Source organism: Neofelis nebulosa, chromosome 15 (genome assembly GCF_028018385.1).
Source record: "Neofelis nebulosa isolate mNeoNeb1 chromosome 15, mNeoNeb1.pri, whole genome shotgun sequence".
NCBI lineage: Eukaryota > Metazoa > Chordata > Mammalia > Carnivora > Felidae > Neofelis > Neofelis nebulosa.
The window spans coordinates 6,556,755-6,575,150 of record NC_080796.1 but is presented as its reverse complement, the minus strand read 5'-3'; the positions used below and the strand labels follow the sequence as shown (position 1 = coordinate 6,575,150).

General features: G+C 38.6%; 1 protein-coding gene across 1 annotated transcript in view; it reads right to left on the bottom strand.

Moving 5' to 3' along the window:
- The window catches only part of LOC131496466 (ankyrin repeat domain-containing protein 26-like), a 95,888-nt gene that overhangs the window by 9,538 nt on the left and 67,954 nt on the right, over positions 1–18,396 (bottom strand). Inside the window, 5 exon segments of the mRNA XM_058702025.1 lie at positions 499–789; positions 14,314–14,407; positions 14,755–14,807; positions 17,087–17,180; positions 17,520–17,572. Coding sequence (XP_058558008.1) covers positions 499–789; positions 14,314–14,407; positions 14,755–14,807; positions 17,087–17,180; positions 17,520–17,572 — 585 coding nt within the window.

The following is an 18,396-nucleotide window of genomic DNA, read 5'->3' as shown; positions in this document are numbered from 1 at the left end:
TAATCTGAATAATTAATTATACCTGTTTCCTTTAGTTCGGAGTCAATGTTTCAGAGAGAAATTTTAAATGAAAAAAAGCTCAAGTGTAAAATATTTATCATTAATGTCAACTGAATTAAATATGATTTATAAAATTAAAGTTCAATCATTCCTGTATTAGTATTCACACAATCTGATAATTCAAATAATAGAATCAATGAGAAAATTTTAAAAGTCAACAATAAACTTAAGAATAATCCAAGTACAGTGCAATTTTTAAATCATAATTTTTCTTTTCCTCTTCATAGTGAGACTAGTTGTTTAAATCATCATTTTTTCTTATCCTCTCGATTTTGTAGGAATAATGATGAAAACTGAAATCTTTAAAGGGAGGAACAAATGCCTCCAGAAATCTACAAATTACCATAAAGCAAGTAGAGGAAACCCCTACAATACATCTATCCAAAATGTAATTTGCAGTGAAATGAATTACAGCACATTACAGATCAATCAATTAACCTGTAAAAACAGGTTGACTTCGTGTCATTTTTCTTCTATGTCCAGTCGTGCTCTTTCTTCAATCTCCCGTTTATACTGTTCCACTTGACCGCGTTCTACCATATTCATTTCCATAAATTGTTTCAATTTTACTACTTCTTGCTGTAACTTCTTGTTGTTGCTCTCTAGTTTTTCACGTTCTTCTTCAAAAGCTTTCATTGATAATAACTCTTGTTGAAGAACTTGATTTTTTGCATCCATGTGTAGACATTTTGAAGATGTAGTTTCCAGTTCTGTTGTAAGGACATCAGCCTGCATGAATAAAACACTATAGTTTTGAGGGGAGTGAAAAGAGTCTAACTCAAAACTACTATGAATTTTTTTTTCAGATTTTAAGTAATCTCTACGCCCATTGTGAGGCTTGAACTCACAATCTCAAGATCAAGAGTAACTGAGCCAGCCAGGCACTCAAATTTTTAAATAAACTCATTTGCAATGAAATGTTACTTGTCTTAGAATGTGGAACCTTAAACAACTCAGAAAATCAAGGGCCAAGTTAAAGCCATCAGGTGTTACTGAAATAGATCTTTGCTATCATTCTCTTTTGTACACAACATTTGCACTTAATTCTATACTTTTATTTTTCTATGATTTTTTCATATCTTTCTTTCATAAAATAAGTCCCCTCTTAGGAGAAATTCTCTTAGCCCTTCCCCCATCTTAGCACTCTATAATTTTAAAAGAATTTTTAGCAATATAATATTGACTTATGTATGCCCAAGTCAAAAAGTACGTCCCAAGATAAGACTCTGGAAATAAGACTCTAATTCATGAATCTAGAAGTAATGATTCTAATGCCACGACCTGTTTCTGAACTGCAAATGTTTTATGCTAATTTGAAGTGCATTCCCAGGAGAAATGATTCTCCAGGATGTGTTAAGAAATCACATCTCCCAGTATAAAACTTTAATTGGATGATCCACATATGTTTTTGAGGCAAAAAAAATTAATTCAATACTGTTATCTTGTAATCCTTTGTTACTTTCTAGAAAATAAGAGATCATACTAAACAAAAACAACAACAACAAAACTGGCTGGAGTTTCAGTGATGCTGAGTTGGGAAGGACTTCCATCCATTCTATATGACTGGTAAGACAAGGTGAGTGGATGTGGTGGTTTTATAAATTCGTTGATACTTCTGTGAAAATCACTCCCCTTAAATATATGCTGGCTTCAGTAACTGGTTTCTAGTGAACAGAATATGCAGAACTGCTGTGATTTTTAAGGCCCGCTTAGAAAATGTGATACAGCTTCCATCTGACTTTCTTTCTCTAGGGAAGCTCACCCTTAGAACCCAGCCACCACGTTGTGAGGAATCCCAGGCTACCTAGTGAGTCTTCGTGTAGATACTCCAGCTGAGACTAGCCAACGTCCTAGCCAAAGGCCAGCCTCAACAGCCAAACACGTGCGTGAACAAGCCTTTAGATGATTCTAGTCTCCAGCTTCCAGTTATGCCAGCTGATGCCAAATGAAGAAGAAATGAGTTGCCCTACTCTGCTTTGCCTAAAATAAGATTGGTGAACAAGAGAAATGCTGTTTTGAACTACTAGGTTTTGAGGTGGCTTAGTATGCGGCAGTAAATTGCTACCACAGATACTGATACTAAAAATGGTGTGCTGCTATTCAAAAAACCCTAAAAGTAAACTTCCTTTGAACCAGGAGGTAGGCTGAACCTGGAAAGATGTAGAAAAGCATAAGAATGAGACCCAAAAAGGGCCTCCACAAGACTCTTAGTGGAAACCTGATGGCCTGTGAAGAGGCTGACAGCAAGGGTTTCTAAGCAAGTGAAGAAAATGACACTGGAGGAAAGGGAAGTCATGCTACAAAATACCTGAAAGTAAAACGGATAGGAAAGAGAAACTAAAGAAAGACTATGCAACTGAAAGGAACCAGGACTGACTGGGTTCAAGTATCTGTTTCTCATTTACAGCCTCTCTACATGTTGAACTGTCAAATAATGCTAAAATAAAGAAATGGCTTTTGGGTTAAGAGAAAATCCAGGGTGCTACCAGGAAAACAGAAAGATCTAAGGTATGCCTCCAATTTCTTTAAGGATCTTAAGAGTATAAGATTTTTTTAAAAGTGGGTTCCACACCCAACATGGGGCTTAAACTCAGCACCCAGAGATCAAGTGTCACATGCTCTACCAACTGAGCCAGCCAGGAGCCCCAGGAGTAGACGAATTTTAAAGGCATTGTCCTAAAAGAGCTTCACAGGAAACCTGAAGCAAAAAGCTTATCTCAAAAGGACTTGGGAGGGTCGCTTTGCTAAAACACGGCATGAAATCCAGTAATATTTACAGAAAACTAAAAAAAGGTAAGAGATTTATGGTAGCAAACATACTATTTGCTACCTTGGACTAAAAGAGACCAAATAGTGCAAAATGAAAAGAGGCCTTTGGGTCTTAGAAGTCCCACAGGGAGGAAGCAGGATAAAAAAACGGCTACAAATACACCTTATGAAAAGGAAGGAACCAAGAGCTCAAGGAGTAAAGAAAGGGAAGAGACAGGAGAAAGTATTCCCGTGGTTAGGATTAAGTCCTAACATAAGAACTGACAGCAGGCATCAGGCTATATTTCCAAACTCTTATGGACTAGGGTGCTTCCCATCTTCTTTTTCTGAATGGGTGAGTCTTCAGCAGTTGACTAGAATGTTGCATTTGTGAGTGGTAAATAACTGTCGCTTTCATTCTCAAGTCCTCATATTGAGAACACTTGCACTCAAGGGGCTATATTTTAGATACCATAACCCAGGCAGCTTATCCCCACTGCACCTGATTAAGATGGTAAGATCTCGGACTCAAGCCCTGAACCTGAGGCCATGATAACTGAGACTTGCAGGAGGTATTGGAGGGGGAGGGGAGTGAATGTATTTTTCAGGTGGGAGGAATACAAACATTTGTGGCCAGTGGGTAAATTATACTGCTTTTTCAAGGTGTCCATAGGTTTTAAATATTAATTCCACTAAAAAAAAGACCATGGAACAACCTTAGTGACTTGCTCCTAATGAACAGAATATGTGACTATGATCCTGTGTGTATTCCAAGCCTAGGTGACAAAAGGCGATTCTGCCTTGCTCTGTATCTCAGGCTGCTTACTTGGAATCTAGCTCCCCATTTAGTGAGGAAGCCTAGGCCACAAAGAGGGTCTAGGTGTGTCAGTTTAAGTGTTTCTGCTGCCTCCTGAACTGAAGTCCCAGGCAACAGCCAGCATCAACCACCAGACGTTAGTGAACAAATCTTCAAGTGGATCCAGCCCCAAACCTTTCAGTTGCCCCACCTGAAGCTGAGCGGAGCAGAGATTAGCTGTCCTGGCCACACTTTTCCTAACAGATTTGTGAACAAAAGAAATCTAACCTTTGGGCAGTTTGTTAAGAAAAAAAACAAAAATGATAAATTGAAATGTGGATGAAAAAAAAAAGAGATAAGACACATAAACTTGTATAGGAGAAATTGGTCTCCATTAAAGTAGGATGTAATAAATGTTAAGATTAATTTACTAACAACCAATGGTGCTAATGAGAAGAAGCAGATAACTAGAAGCAAGATCTAAGAAGTTTTTCTCTCAGTTTTTCCCCAGCTAGGATCATATTAGCTGCTCATTTTCCATATATGGCCTTTATTATGTTGAGGTATGGTTCCTCTAAGCCTACTTTGTTGAAGTTTGTAACATAAATGGATGTTATAGTTTGTCAAATTATTTTTCTGCATCTATTGCAATGATATGACTTTATGCTTTTTTGAAAATTAATATGATATATCACATTCATTGATTTGCAAATATTGAACCACCCCTGGAAACCAAGGATAAATCCCATTTGGTTATAGTGAATGATTGAATGATTTTTTTAATGTTTATTTATTTTGGAGAAGGAGCACAAGCAGGGGAGGGACAGAGAGAGAGGGAAACACAGAATCTGAAATAGGCTCCAGGGTCCAAGCTGTCAACAGAGCCTGACACTGGGCTCAAACCGACGGACCATGAGATCATAACCTGAGCTGAAGTTGGATGCTTGCCTCACTAAGCCACCCAGCTGCCTCTGCCCTCGGTGAATGATTTTTTAATGTAGTGTTTAAATGTTCAGTTTAATGTAGTGTTTAAAAGTTCAGTTTGCTTATTTTGTTGAAGATTTTTGCATGTTCATCAGAGATGCTGGCCTGTAATTCTCTCTGTGGTGTCTTTATCTGGTTTTGGTATCAGGGTAAAGCTGGCATAGAATAAATTTGGAAGTTTCCCTTCCTTTTATGTTTTTCTGGAACAATTTGAAAAGGACAGGTTAAACTTTTTTTTTTTTTTTTTTTGTATTAGCTCTTCTTTACATGTTAAAATTTATGTCTGAAGGCATCTGGTCCTAGACTTGTGTTTGTTGAGAGTTTTTTTTATTCCTGATTCACTTTCCTTGCTGGTTATTGATTTTTTTTTTCAAATTTTCTATTTCTTCTTGTTTTACTTTGGTAAGTTATATATTTCCAGGAATTTATTCAGTTCTTCTAAGTTGTCCAACTTGTTGGCATACATTTTTTCACAATATTCTCTCATAAATGTTTGTATTTCTGTGGTGTTGGTTCCTATTTCTACTCTCACATTTGTGGTTTTATTTATTTTGGTCTTTTCTATTTTCTTGTTGATTACTCTGGCTAACACCTTATCAGTTTTATTAATTTTTACAAAGAACCAGCTCTAGGTTTCATTGATCTGTTTTAGTATTATCTGTTTTTTGTTTCTCTATCATTCATTTCTGCTTTAATCTCTTTTTTTAAATTTTATTTTGAGAGAGACCACACATGAGTGGGGGATGGGCAGAGAGAGAGAGAGAGAGAGGGAAAAAGAGAAACCCAGACAGGTTCCATGCTGCCAGCAGAGAGCCCAACATGACGCTCGATCTCACAACTGTGAGATCATGACCTGAGCCAAAATCGAGAGTCAGACCAGTTAAGCCACCCAAGGGCCCCCTGCTCTGATCATTATTACTTGCTTTCTTATGCTGGCTTCAGGCTTCATTTGTTGTTCTTTTTCTAGCTCCTTTAGGTGTAAGGTTAGGTTGTTTGAAATTCTTCTTGCTTCTTGAAGTAGGCTTATATTGCTATGTACTTCCCTCTTAGCACCACTTTTGCAGCAGATCAAAGGTTTCAAACCATTGTTTTTTTTTTTTTTTCATTTCCATTTGTATACACGTATTTTTTTAAGTTTCTTCTTGTATCTCTTGCTTAACCCATTCCAGTGTAGTAGCACGTTATTTAACCTGCATGTATTTTTTTTTTGATCAATTCTTGAGAATAGTCCATGTACAGTTGACAACAAGGTGTATTCTGTTTTAAGATGGAATGTTCTGAAAAAAATCTCTTAAATCCAATCTGGTCCGCTCTGTCATTCAAAGCCATTGTTTCTTTTTCTTTTTTTTAATTAAATATATTAAATTTATTGTCAAATTGGTTTCCATAGAACACCCAGTGCTCATCTCAACAGGTGCCCTCCTCAATACCCATCACCCATCCTCCACTCCTTCCCACCCCCCATCAGCCCTCAGTTTGTTCTCAGTTTTAAAGCGTGTCTTATGCTTTGGCTCTCTTCCACTCTAACCTCTTTTTTTTTCCTTCCCCTCCCCAATGGATTCCTGTTAATTTTCTCAGGATCCACATAAGAGTGAACACATATGATATCTGTCTTTCTCTGTATGGCTCAAAGCCATTGTTTCTTTGGTGATTTTCTGTTAAGATGTATTTTTTGGTGATTTTTTTGTTAAGATCTGTTGATGTAAATGGGGTGTTAAAGTACCCTATTACTGTCTTATTATCAATTAGTTCCTTTATGTTGGTTATTGTTTTATGTACTTGAGTGCTCTCATGGTGGGTGCATAAATATTTACAATTGTTAGTTCTTCCTATTGGATTGTACCCTTTCTAATGATACAGTAGCATTCTTTGGCTCTTGCTACAGTCTTTGTTTTTGTTTTATTTATTTTGAGAGAGACAGAGTTGGGGAGGGACATAGAAAGGGGGAGAGAAAATTTCAAGCAGCCTCCATGCTGTCAGCCTGGAGCCCAACATGGGGCTCAAAGCCACCAGCCAGAAGATCATGACCTGAGGCAAGACCTAGTCGGTCGCTCAAATGACTGAGACACCCAGGTGCCCCACAGTCTTTGTTTTAAGGACTCTTTTGTCTAACAAAAGTATCGCTATTTTTTCTTTTAACGTGATAAATTTTTCTCCATCCCCTCGCTTTCATTTTTTTTTAATAGAATTTATTGTCAACTTGGCTAACATACAGTGTGTATAGTGTGCTCTTGGTTTTGGGAATAGATTCCCGTGGTTCATCACTTATAGACAACACCCAGGGCTCATCCCAACAAGTGCCCTTCTCAATGCCCACCACCCACTTTCCCTTCTTACCCACCGCCCCCCATCAACCCTCTATTTGTTCTCTGCATTTGAGAGTCTCCTATTTTGCCCATCTCCTTCTCTGTTTGTAACTATTTTTCCCCTTCCCTTCCCCCACGGTCTTCTGTTACGTTTCTCAAGTTCCACATAGGAGCAAAAACATATGATATCTGTCTTTCTGTGACTTATTTCACGTAGCATAATACCTTCTAGTTCCATCCACATTGCAAGAGATAGCACGATTTCACTCTTTCTCCTTGCCAGGTAGTATTTCAGTGTATATACAAACCACATCTCTTTATCCATTCATCAGTTGATGGGCATTTAGGCTCTTTGCACGATTTGGCTATTGTTGAAAGCACTGCTATAGACACTGGAGTACATGTGCCCCTACGAATCAGCACTCCTGTATCCTTTGCATAAATTCCCAGTATTGTTATTGAGGGGTCGTCGGGTAGTTCGATTTTCAATTGTTTTGAGGAACCTACGCACTGTTTTCCAGAGCGGCTGCACCAGTTTGCATTACCACCAACAGTGCAAGCATCCCCTCACTTTCAATGTGCAGGTGACTTTATGTCTAAAATGAGGTTTTTATAGGCAGCATAGAGATGGGTCTTGTTTGTTAATCCATCCTGTCACCCTAGGTCTTTTGTTTGGAGTGTTTATTCCATTAATATACAAAATAATTATTGACAGGTATGTATTTGTTGTCATTTTACTACTTGTTTTGTGGTTGTTTCTGGAGATTTTCTCAAATCCTTTATTGTTTTTCTCCCTTTGATGTCTTTCTAATTTGCTTTAATGATATATTTGGATTTCTTTCTCTTTATTCTTTGCATGGTTATTGGTGGGTTTTGGTATATGATAAGCATTAATTTGTATATCACCTCTTCTGCGTGTAGCGGTCTATATTAAATTGATGGTCACTTAAGTTAGAGCTCATTTTTTCTCCTCCCCATGTTTTGATAAGCTATTATATTGTATATCCTTTTTTGGGGCATTCCTTGACGATTTTTTTTACAGAAATATACATTTTTTACTGCTTTTACATTTCCTGCCTTTATACTGTCACTTTTGATCTCTCCTTTCCACTCAGAGTCCCCGATAATATTTCTTACAGGCTGATTTAGTGGTCACAAACTCCTTCCATTTTTGTTTGTCTGAGAAATTCTTTATCTCTCCTTCTATTATGAATGATATCTTACTGGATAGAGTATATTTGGCTGCAGATTCTTCTCATTCAGCACTTTGAATATATCATGCCATTTCCTTCTGCCTTGCAAAGTTTCTGTTGAAAAATCTCCCGCTAGCCTTGTGGGTTTTCCCTTGGAAGTGAATGACTTGTTTTGCTGCTTTTAAGATTTGTAGCAGTGGGGTGCCTGCGTGGCTCAGTCGGTGAAGCATGACTTGATCTTAGCTTAAGTCGTGACCTCGCAGTTCGTGGGTTTAAGCCCTCCAGTGGGCTCTGCACTGACAGCACAGAGAGTGCTTGGGATTCTCTCTCTCTCTGTCTCTCTCTCTCTGCCCCTCCCCTGCTTGTGTCTGCGTTCTGTCATGGAAATAAAAAAAAACAAAAACAAAAAAGAAAACACTAAAAAAAAAAAGATGTTAGCAGTATATTTTGCAAATTTAATTACATGTCTTGGGTATGGACTTTGATGGAAGTTCTTTGTGCCTCCTGGATCTGGATGTCTGTTTTCTTCTCCACATTATGGATTTTTTCAGTTATTGTGTCCTCAAATCAATTATCTGTCCCCTTCTCTCTGTCTTCTTCTTCTGGGACTCCTATCATATGAATGTTTTTACATTTGACGGAGTCACCGAGTGCCTTAAGTCTATTCTTGCATTGGATAATTCGTCTTTGTTTCTTCAGCTTCACTACGTTCCATTACTTTGTCTTCTAGGTCATTAATTTGTTCCTCTGCTTCTTCCAACTTGTTCATTTTTACTTCCCTCTTCATCTCTGATTCTTCAGCTCTTTTATGTCTGTGGTAAGGGTCTCTTGGATGTCTTCCATTCTTTCCTCAAGTCCAGTGAACATCCTTATGATCATGGTTTTAAATTCTCCATTAGGTGTGTTATTTACATCTGTCCCATTTAGGTCTCTGGCCATGGCCTTATCCTGTCCTTTCATTTGGGATAAATGCCTCTGTCTTTTCATTTTGTCTAAGTATCTGCCAGCTTCTGTGTGTTAGAGAAGCCAGTTATGTCACCTGCTCCCGAAAGTAATGGACTTAGGAAAAAGACGTCATGTAATGCCCAGGGTCTAGCACTTCAGGGAGTGTCACCAGTGTGTGCTGCATGCGTTCTGCTGTTGTGTTCTGGCTATGCTATCCTTCAGGCCAGTCGTCTGCAGAGGCTCTCCTTGCCTGGTCTGGTGAGTGTTTCATCCCTGGCCTGAATGAAGCGGGTTTTAACTAGGTGTGCTCTGGTCTGCTTATGAAATGAGACCTGTCACCACCTCTCCTGGAACTGAGGCCAAGGGAAACTCTCTGGTTGGGAGATGTGGTGTGGGCAGGCATTTGTCCTGGTCTTCTGGGGGAGGGGTCTGCTGTGCTGGGACTCAAGCAAGAGTGATTGAGAAAGGTAGTTCCACCAGAGTGCAAGGGGGTGGTGTTTGGTGTAAGCAAGTTAGGTAACCTGTGTTAGCAATACACTGCTTCTTACAGGTGGCTTTATGTTTGTGGTGAGGGGCAGGAGAAGATGGTGCCAGCCAGCGGCTTTGTTCCTACAGACAGGTCTCTCTGAACTTTGCCTCTGAGGGACGTGCTCTGAGAAGAGCAAATAATCTCCCCACTGTGTGCCCCAGGCACTCTTCAGACCACTGTACCCATGCTATATGCTCCCACGTTGTTTGCCTGCCCTCTGCCCAAGAGCAGTGCAGTACCTCAGGGCACTAAACCAGCTAAACCGGATGCCCTTTAAAACTCCAGACTTTACGCACTACTGATTGCAAGAACTCACGAAATGCAGCCCCTCATTTTCCAAGCCAGTGGCTATGGGGAAATGTTCTCTTTGTGCATTCCCCTGTTCGTTTCTCTCTCTCACCCTTACCCACAACCTCGACTCCCTCCCCTCTGCAGCAGCCAGGATCTGTTTCTCTTCTAGATGACATTTCTGCATCAAGGACCTTCTTTGATGTGGCCTCTTCTCTCCCTTTTGTTGTGGAGTTTGTTCTGTCAGTCTTCAGGTCGATTTCTGCGGTATTTAGGGTGAGCTGATTGTTATCTAGTTGTATTCGTGGGATGAGGCAAGCCTAGAGTCCTCCTACTCCTCTGCCTTCTTCCTGTCTCTAAGATCTTTTTCTAAGATTCCCTTCAACTCCAACAATTCTTACAAGTATGCAGGAATGCCTCTTTAGAATGTCCCCTCAAGTTAAGGTAGAAGCACAGAGACATACGATTTGAAGCACAATAGTTGAAAAACTAGAAAGAGTCAATTTGATAACCAAAATTGGGCCTTTGGTCTGATTTCAATTAAAGGAAACAGGCAGCTTTGAGTATTTTTTAATCCATTGAATACTCAATCTTCATTCTCCTTTCCTCAGTGAGGAAATAAAGAGAATGTCATGGAATCATTTTTCATCTTTTCAGTAGCAAAACAAATGTACTGTCCTTTAGCACTACTTAAATTAACTCCACATTCTCCTTTACCTTACTCCAACCTTCTTTGTGTGGGGAGGTAAGATCACTCCATCTTTGTGTTGTCCCACAATGCTTCTCCATATCATACAAGATGGCTTCAAAAGTTTGTCATTCAAACTACCAATCTAGTATTTGTCTCTGATAAATCAACTTAATACTACCGCAATTTGTACAGCTGTATTATTTGAATGATATAATGTTTATTCCATTAATTATACGCTGAGCTAAAACATATAGCTAAGCATATCTTTCTATTCAATTGAAAGAAGGGGAAACAGGCTACTGTGTTTTCCAAGAATGTAGGATCTGTGCCAAGAACAGGATTAACACCAGTGTTACACACAAGAACCAGGTCAGAAGAGGATCTCATTGTGAATTGCAAGATGCTGGGTTAGCAAGATTGCTTAACAGGAAAGAGGAATAGCCTAGAGTTAATCTTTTCCTTCCTAGATGGTGAAAACTATGGATGAGTCTATGCATTATAGTGAGATAATAAAGTATAATGAGGTAAACGGTAGACTGAGTCAAGAGATCCTATGGCCAAGATTTGATGGAAATGAAAGTGGGCAGCACTGACTGAGACACTAAAAGTTTGCACAGGCGGGGAACCTGGGTGGCTCAGTCAGTTGAGCCTCAACCTCTCAGGTCATGATCCCAGGGTCATGGGATCAAGACCCCTGTCAGCCTCCACACTAAGTGTGAAGCCTGCTAAAAATTCTCTCGTCTCTCTCTCTCTCTCTCTCTCTGTCTCTCTCCCTCTCTCTCTCTTTCTTTCCCTACACACCCCCTCGTCCTGCTTGTGTCCGCTCTAAAAAATATATAAATATAAATAATAAATAAATAAATAAATAAATAAATAGAAGTCTGAACACACTAAAGAAAGAGCATTTTATCTTTTTGAGCCTGACTTCACATCGAGTCATGGGGTCAGCAAGGCAAAGGCTGGCGAAAGGGTCCTTCAAGAAACAAAAATCTCTATAGGAGCAAAGTTCAGTTCTACTACATTGACTTTTTATTATTACATAAGTGACTGGTAATTTGCAAGATAACACAGAAAACGTTTTCATAAAATTTGTTATGGTACTGGCATAAGGACAGACATATAGATCAATGTATTAACATTGAGAATCTAAACATAAACTCTCACATTATAGTGAACTGATTTTCCACAAGGGTGACAGAAAATTAAATGGAATAACACTAGTCTTTGTAACAAACAGTACTGGGACAAATGGATATCCACATGCAAAGCAATAAAATGAGACCTCTACCCCATAGCATATATACAAAATTAACTTAAAATCTAAGAGCTAAAATGATAAAACTCTTAGAAAAAAGCTTATGTGTATATGTTTGTGACTGGATTTGACAATGATTTCTTACACATGACACCAAAAGACAAAAGCAGATTAAGTTTACTTCATCAAAATTAAAAACTATGCTTCAAATATCACCATCAAGAAAGTGAAAAGGCAAGTGACTAAATAGGAGAAAATACCTGAAAATCCCATATCTGCTAAGGGATTTGCATGTAGGACATTTAAATAACTCTTCCAATAATGAAAAGACAATCCAATATAAAAACGGGCAAAAGAATGGATTAGTTCTTTAAAGACGATACAGAAATGAATAATAATCATGTTAAAAGGGAGATGTTTGGGGTTCCTGGGTGGCTCAGTCAGTTAAGCTTCTGACTTGGGCTCAGGTCATGATCTCACGGTTCGAGGGTTCGAGCCCCGCATTGAGCTCTGTGCTGACAGCTGGGAGCCTTGAGCCTGTTTCAGATTCTGTGTCTCCCTCTCTCTGACCCTCCCCTGTTCACTCTCTGTCTCCCCTGTCTCCCCTGTCTCAAAAATGAGTAAAACGTTAAAAAAATAAAAAAAGAAGATGTGATATATATATATATTCATTCCATGAAGTATTACTCAGCAATCAAAAAAAAAAAAAAAAAAGGAATCTTGCCATTTGCAACTACGTGGATGGAACTGTAGCGTATTATGCTAAGTGAAATTAGTCGGAGAAAGACAAAAATCATATGACTGCACTCGTATGAGGACTTTAAGAGACAAAACAGATGAACAAAAGGAAAGGGAAACAAAAATAATACAAAAACAGGGAGGAGGACAAACACAGGAGACTCATAAATATGGAGAAAAAACTGAGGGTTGCTGGAGGGGTTGTGGGATGGGGGATGTGCTAAATGGGCAAGGGGCATTAAGGAATCTACTCCTGAAATCATTGCTTCACTAAATGCTAACTAATTGGGATGCAAATTAAAAAAAAATAAAACTAAAGATACAACAAAAAGAGTAACACCCCCCACCCCACCAAAACTTTTCTCAACCCAGGAAGCCTCTGGTTGGGGATTTAGGAGATAAGGACCTTCTAGAGAAGTCAGAGCTATGGACTGAGTTGTCTGAAAGCTAAGTTTTTGTTTCACAGGGAAGACCTTAAAATGGCAGATAATTTCATGCCATAACCTTAATTCCTTTCTATAGGGATACACAGAAAATCCCTCGTTATTGTTTAATAAGCTTCATCAGTTTTGGATATCCTTACAAATTTTAGTTTTTGAGACCTTAAAGATTTCTTTAGGACACAGTAGCAGGACAATGCCTAGCACTCTCATTCATAGAAGACTGATCAACAGAGAGTCATGTTACTCGCATGAAAAGTTCCCTGTTACTATGTGACTCGTTTATAAGACATCTAGAAAAGAAAATAATTTTCAATGTCTCTTCAGCCACAAAAAGGACCAGTCAACAGAATGTTCTAATTCCCCTGACGGGTATAGCTGTCTAATGAAACTTGCATGTATATTATATAGCTTTTGTGACTGACAGAAACGAGTTGGTCAGTGTATCTACCTCATTGCTCCCACTTACGATTTACAATGAGAATCCTACAAAGGAGGGTGAGAGTGCGAGGACATTAAGTGTTCTTCTTGGAAAACAGTTGGGGTTTCACTACATATCAATAAATGAGAATCCTGAGTGGCACATTAGTCTTTTCTGAGATTGAATTGTGAAATCTCTGAAAGGCTGATTAACTCAAGTGAGTGGAGAAAGAAAATGAGCTTCTGAACTTGCAATGGTAGGAGCACTATGTTACTAGGTAAGACCTTGACAGAGCAGCCATTTCTCCTTTTTCACTGGCATTTCTTTTCCTTTACAAAATCCAACAAAGAGAAAAGTCCATTCCTTTGAGAAGGACGTTTGCATAACGACCTGCTAGTCATTCTTGATGAAGAGAATAAATTGCAAACTTGTAATTACAAATTACAACAAATCATCATTAAAATAACCCGTTCTCAAACTCTCACTGAAGGGTTGAGACTACAAGAGAAAGTCAGAATTCAAGATGACATGATCACTCAGATTGTGCGGAAGTTTGAAACACGCTGAAAAATATTAGCAGGGACTCTCACACATTTGTATGCCAACGTTCACAGCAGCATTATTAACAGTAGCCAAAAGGTGGACTAAACCAAATGCTCACTGTAGTATATATATAATGTTGCTTTTTTAGACTCTCACAATGTTTTTATGAAAATCTCACTATAAACATCATTACTTTATGAGTTCAATCAACTTTATCTCTATAGAAAAATTCCATTGCTAGTAGCCAGCAGGAACAATATCAACCTAATATTTTGATCAGTGAGATTTTCCATATGATCCAAAACATTCTTATGTACTACACCTATTGAAATAAGGATTCCTTTTCAGTAGGACAGACATCAAGAGACTGACTTACTAAACTTGTCCTTAACAAGTTTCTCGGAAGATTGTGAATTTGGGCCGCTTGCTGATTGATGGTTGCTTCTGGCCTGGCATGTTGCACTTCTAGCCTAAAATGCAGATCTTAAGGTAATTATTATCATACATAAATTTACAAATATAGCATACAATTTCTGAACAAATGAGGGGATTACAGAAATTCTTAAAATTGTATCAAGAGGAAGATTTGGCAATTGAGCCATTTTTCTCGTTGTCTTTTGTGGATAAGGTGCAACATTGAGATAAAATGTGCCACAATTCTGCATTTCCAAATAACTCAAAGCTGGAATTAGTATCCAGTTTAACAAGGATATACTGGCATAACTAATACACTTATCATACTACATTGCTTATCTGCTTTATAAAAATCAAGCTATTTTCTTTGAGGATTAAATTATACTTTTCCATATGATCTTACGTCTTCTCGGCATATCTTATGGCCTCTGCATGTTGATCCTTTGCTTCTTGCAACTAAAATAAGGAAGAAAATATAATTTTAACTACTGACAATCTAGTAGACCACCATCACCTGTTTCTGTAACTAAATGTTTTTTTTTTACTTTAGAAGAGAGAGAGAGAGAGAGAGAGAGAGAGAGAGAGAGAGAGAGAGAGAGAGAGAACACGCACAAGTGGGGAATAGAGGCAGAGGTAGAGACAGAGAAAATTGTAGGCAGGCTCCAAGCTCAGGGTGAAGCCTGATGTGGGGCTCGGTCTCATGACCGCTCTCATGATGTGGGGTTTAGGATCATGACCTGAGTGGTCACCGTAATTCTAAAGCACGGCAACCTCTGACATTAAGTCCTTGCCCCTTGCTATCTGTGTTTTGAATTGCTCTTAAGGCTTCAAAACCAGATTCTCTAATTCACATTTCCAGGTTTGGCCCCTTTACCTAGGCCATGTGTACTTTTCGCTCTTCCATCTAGATGCTCATAGACAACATCCTCAACCGCACACTCAAAAATCATTACTTGACATGGAGTACCTTTGTAGACAGCTAATCGTGTACATTTTATTTGACGTCTTTTCAGTGTTACTTTGAGTGTGTCTTTCTTTTTGAGTCTTAGGGGGCACCCTTACCCTTAGGATGCTGACCAGCATACTTTGTCTCGCTTTTCTTTATAACACATTTATCACAAGGGCTGGATGATCACTGGTTTGTCTTTGTTTCCTTTTGAGTAATTTCTTAGTACATAGAGATTTCAACATATGGAAGTCTTCTGAAGTTCCTTTCAGACGCATACTTGACTATATTGTTAGGAAGGTTAAGTTGGCTAGAGCTACCTCTTCTTCCCAATCCAGATTCTTCACCTCAAAATTGTGTGCATCAAATGTCTTCACCCAGGTATCCCCTGGTATGGGGATTCAGGAGATGATAAGGACCTTCTAGAGAAGTCAGAGCTATGGACTGAGTTGGCTGAAAGCTATCTAAGTTTTTGTTTCACAGGGAACACCTTAAAGTGGCAGACAATTTCATGCCATAACCTTAATTCTTTTCTATGGGAATCTACAGAAAATCCCTCGTTATTCTTTAATAAGCTTCGTCAGTTTCAGATATCCTTACAAATTTTAGTTTTTGAGACCCTAATGATTTCTTCAGGACACAGTAGCAGGACAATGCCTAGGACTCTCATTCATAGAAGACTGGTCAACAGAGAGTCATGTTACTCGCATGAAAAGTTCCCTGTTACTATGTGACTCATTTATAAGACGTCTAGAAAAGAAAATAATTTTCAATGTCTCTTCAGCCACAAAAAGGACCAGTCAACAGAATGTTCTAATTCCCCTGACGGGTATAGCTGTCTAATGAAACTTGCATGTATATTATATAGCTTTTGTGACTGACAGAAACGAGTTGGTCAGTGTATCTACCTCATTGCTCCCACTTACGATTTACAATGAGAATCCTACAAAGGAGGGTGAGAGTGCGAGGACATTAAGTGTTCTTCTTGGAAAACAGTTGGGGTTTCACTACATATCAATAAATGAGAATCCTGAGTGGCACATTAGTCTTTTCTGAGATTGAATTGTGAAATCTCTGAAAGGCTGATTAACTCAAGTGAGTGGAGAAAGAAAATGAGCTTCTGAACTTGCAATGGTAGGAGCACTATGTTACTAGGTAAGACCCTGACAGAGCAGCCATTTCTCCTTTTTCACTGGCATTTCTTTTCCTTTACAAAATCCAACAAAGAGAAAAGTCCATTCCTTTGAGAAGGACGTTTGCATAAAGACCTGCTAGTCATTCTTGATGAAGAGAATAAATTGCAAACTTGTAATTACAAATTACAACAAATCATCATTAAAATAACCCGTTCTCAAACTCTCACTGAAGGGTTGAGACTACAAGAGAAAGTCAGAATTCAAGATGACATGATCACTCAAATTGTGCGGAAGTTTGAAACACGCTGAAAAATATTAGCAGGGACTCTCACACATTTGTATGCCAACGTTCACAGCAGCATTATTAACAGTAGCCAAAAGGTGGACTAAACCAAACGCTCACTGTGGTATATATAAAATGTTGTTTTAGACTTTCACAATGTTTTTATGAAAATCTCACTATAAACATCATTATGAGTTCAATCAATTTCATCTCTATAGAAAAATTCCATCGCTAGTAGCAAATAGCAACAATATCAACCAAATATTTGGATCAGTGAGCCTTTCCATGTGATCCAAAACATTCTTATGTACTACTCCTAGTGAAATACGGATTCCTTTTCAGTAGGACAGACATTAAGAGACCGACTTACCAAACTTGTCTTTAACAAGTTGCTCTGAAGGTTTTGAATTTGGGCGGCTTGTTGTTTGATGGTTTCTTCCTGTCTGGCATTTTGCACTTCTAGCCTAAAATGCAGATCTTAAGATAATTATTCTCACACATAAGTGTAAAACAATACCATATAATATCTGAACAAATGAGGGGATTACAGAAATTCTTTAAATTGTATCAAGAGGAAGATTTGGCAATTGTGCCATTTTTCTCGTGTTTTGTGGATAAGGTGCAAAATAGAGATATAATATCCCCAATATTGCATTTCAAAATAGCTCAAAGCTGGAATTTGTATCCAGCTTAACAATAATATACTGGCATAACAAGTATATTTCTCGTACTACACTGCTTATCTGCTGTATAAATAAGGTATTTTCTGTGAGGTTTAAATTATACTTTGCATATGATCTTACGTCTTCTCCGCATATCTTATGTCCTTTGCCTCTCGATCCTTTGCTTCTTGCAACTAGAATAAAGAAAAAAAATAATTTTAACTACTGACAATCTAGTAAAACACCATCACCTGTTTTTTTTTTTTTTTTTTTTAATTTTTTTTTCAACGTTTTTTATTTATTTTTGGGACAGAGAGAGACAAAGCATGAACGGGGCAGGGGCAGAGAGAGAGGGAGACACAGAATCGGAAACAGGCTCCAGGCTCCGAGCCATCAGCCCAGAGCCTGATGCGGGGCTCGAACTCACGGACCGCGAGATCGTGACCTGGCTGAAGTCGGACGCTTAACCGACTGCGCCACCCAGGCGCCCCATCATCACCTGTTTTTGTAACCAAATGTTATTTTTTTTTTTTTTACTTAGTGGGGCACAGAGAGAGAGAGAGAGAGAACGCCCAAATGGGGAAGGGAGTCATAGGGAGAGACAGAGAAACTCGTAAGCAGGCTCCAAGCTCAGGGTGAAGCCTGATGTGGGTCTCGGTCTCATGACCGGTCTCATGATGTGGAGTTTGGGATCATGACCTAAGCAGAAATTAAGAGTCAGGACGCTCAACCAACAAAGTCACCCAAGTGCCCATGTAACTGAAATCTTATTGGACCCAGCCACACTCTCCCCTACACGCTGATTGATGGCTACTTTTAGGTCATAACAACAGAGTGGAGCTGCTACAACAGAGACTGTGGCCTACAAAGCCGAAAATGTTTCAATACTCTTCCAGAATAGTTTACCAAACTTACTCTCTTACAAAAACATAACGTTGTTAATGTTTATAAATTATATATGATCAGATATACAAATGTATCTACTGGTCAAGTGGAGGAAATATAGGAAATTACCTTA